Source organism: Rhagoletis zephyria, unplaced genomic scaffold (assembly GCF_001687245.7).
Source record: "Rhagoletis zephyria isolate East Lansing unplaced genomic scaffold, Rhagoletis_zephyria_1.1 Rzeph_scaffold_00552, whole genome shotgun sequence".
NCBI classification, from domain to species: Eukaryota; Metazoa; Arthropoda; class Insecta; order Diptera; family Tephritidae; genus Rhagoletis; species Rhagoletis zephyria.
Genome location: NW_016157636.1, coordinates 89,526 through 92,119, shown reverse-complemented (window position 1 = coordinate 92,119; position 2,594 = coordinate 89,526). Strand labels below are relative to the sequence as shown.

General features: G+C 31.8%; 1 protein-coding gene across 1 annotated transcript in view; it reads right to left on the bottom strand.

Moving 5' to 3' along the window:
* LOC108360285 (uncharacterized) overlaps positions 1–2,594 on the bottom strand; it is a 139,000-nt gene that overhangs the window by 57,175 nt on the left and 79,231 nt on the right. Inside the window, exon 3 of the mRNA XM_017612498.1 lies at positions 223–578. Coding sequence (XP_017467987.1) covers positions 223–578 — 356 coding nt within the window. The remainder of the gene's footprint in view (positions 1–222; positions 579–2,594) is intronic.

Below are 2,594 nucleotides of genomic sequence, written 5' to 3'. Positions count from 1 at the left end.
GGGTGAAAAATTGCAAAATTTTTATAATTTTTATACAAAGTTTAAAATCTGAATTTATATGGTGTTTGTTGTATAGCCAGCTAGGCTTTAAAAAAAAAACAATAAACATTAAATAAACAAAAGACAAATAGCCAAAACTGGTCAAAATATCGCACTCCTATTATTTTGTGGACAACTGTATGTATGTATGTACATAAATATATTCTTTGCGTGCACACTTACATCCACATAGCTCGTAACTGTTCACACGTTGGTTCTTGCGCGCTCAGGGGAAACGTTTTAGGAACAACAACTTCGCCTCCGGTGTCTGTTGAGCTATCTAGTGCAGCAGCTGCAGCCCCCGCTGCACTATTTACTGATGTGCCAATACCGGCTTTGGAGGAATCCACACCAACCCCGAGAACACCCGATTGTGAAGTTCCCTTACTCGTAGACGTGCCATAATCGTGCGAGCTTGCACTTAGTGCTGACACCAGCGGACCATGACTGTATTTCATAGAGGCAGCCTCGGTGCCGTACAACGGGTGGTCGAAATAAAATACGCTGGCCATGAGAAACAGTTCCAGTTGCCGCGAAAGCTAATAAAAGAGAGAAAATTTAATTAGAAATGCGGAAGGATTTTTAGTATTATTAGTAGTATCAAGAATGAAATTTGTCATTAATACGAAAAAGTAACGAATTTTAACTAGTGTTAACTAGTGCCACTCCTACATTTTTTTGGGGCGTAAAATCTAGCAAGTCTGACTGGAACGTAGCCAATTTTTTTTAAGCTGGAATTTAATTTTTTATTTTATCACTTTATTTTTTTATTTAATACAATATCCAGAATTATTTTAATAAAAAATTGTTTGCATTAATTATATAGGAGAATATAGTAAATTAAGTAAGTAAACAATATTCATCAAAACTTTAAACTTTTTATTCAGAATTTCTAGAAAATTTTTCAGTATGCCAATTTTTTAGGCCATTCTATTTTGTCTAACGTATGCGGAATGAAATATGGACAATATCTAAGCAGATTAAAAAAAAATCGGTGAACACAGGAGCCAAACTAAGTATACCAAAATATACTGCGCAATCTTAACAAGCATTCCACTAAAAATTACCTCGTTGCATATTATAATACTGAAATAATTTCCTTGAAAGCGAACGATCTCACGAAAAATAACATGATTTTTCATTTTTTCTCCATGAGACTTAAAAAATATTTTATGTACAAAGGAAATGTCGACTTTAAAGAATAGGAAAACACTAGAAGGTAACCCCATGAGTACGAAAAACATGTTTCAAATAGCAGCGAAATAAGACCGTAACAAGAATCATAAATTGCTTGATCTCTCTGCAAAATCACAGCGTATAATGACAATAAAGTGCAAAGTAAGCGAAAAAACATTAGAGACTATGCAAGAGCCAGTGATAAAGTGAAATATGTGCAAACCACTCTACCCAAGATCTTTTAAACGTTGAAAAGGAAAATTAAAAGCGCTTTCCCAAAATTTGCTTGCACCACATTCATTTCAGTTTTGTACAACGGATTAGGGAAGTATTTTTCATTGGGGCCCATAAAAGGACACCGAAATATGACTCTGAACTAATTATGGTCTAAATGGCTAAAAAAAAATAATAACTCAAATTGGGACAATAAAGTTCCAAAATAATATTTTTGAAAAAGCCCTCCGGACTATGCCTGTAAACTTAAATAGGTCAATCGTTAAGGACATGAGTCTTTTCTATAAAAATGTTTCTTGGAAATTTCGACAATATCTATGTGAGTGGAAAACAATATTTGTTGCATCCTAAAGTATAGCTATTTCTTTTTACTGCATCAGTTCGTATTTCATTCCGCATACGTTAACGAAGTCAACCGGCTAAAAAATCTGGAATTTTTTTTTGAGACTGTTATTACCGTTTTCTTATGTAACAAGTGCAGTTTACAAAAACTGGCGTTGATTTTTTGAAATTTTGTTGCTAACGGTCTCTCGCATTTTATTTCATAAGAAATTCGTGCTTATATGGAAAAAAGTGCAAAAATTCGTCAGCGAAAATTTTATAGAAACTCTGAGTAAAAAGTTTAAAATTTTTATGAAATTTTTAGAATTTTTGTGATATTTATTTAAAGCATGAAACTTTCATTTATATGGAATAAACAATATTTGCATAAATAATTAATGCAAACAATTTTTCATAAAAATAATTCTGAATATTATATTAGAACAAGGTGCACACTTTCATTTGTCGCCTAGTGCAAGTCAAGGATTAAAATTTTTTACAAAATTAAAAAATTCAATGTTTCATTTAAATTTGGAATGCAGCCCATTAAATTTTAGTGTCATAAAGTTGAAACCTAAAGTTGATAAACAATTCCCCTGATTACTTTTTTTGTAAAGAGATATGAGCAATTTGATTGAGTTGAGCAGTTGAAATATTCTTTAAAGGTAAACACAACGCACTAAAGTTATGAACACAATCATATTTAAAAATTTTCATGTTTAAAGTGTTCGTTCCCAAGTTTCTTTTGTTTTGAACAAGTAACAAAATTTTTGAAGCTATGAAATAGTAGCCACTTTAGAATTTATGTAGCATTGTAGCTTTTT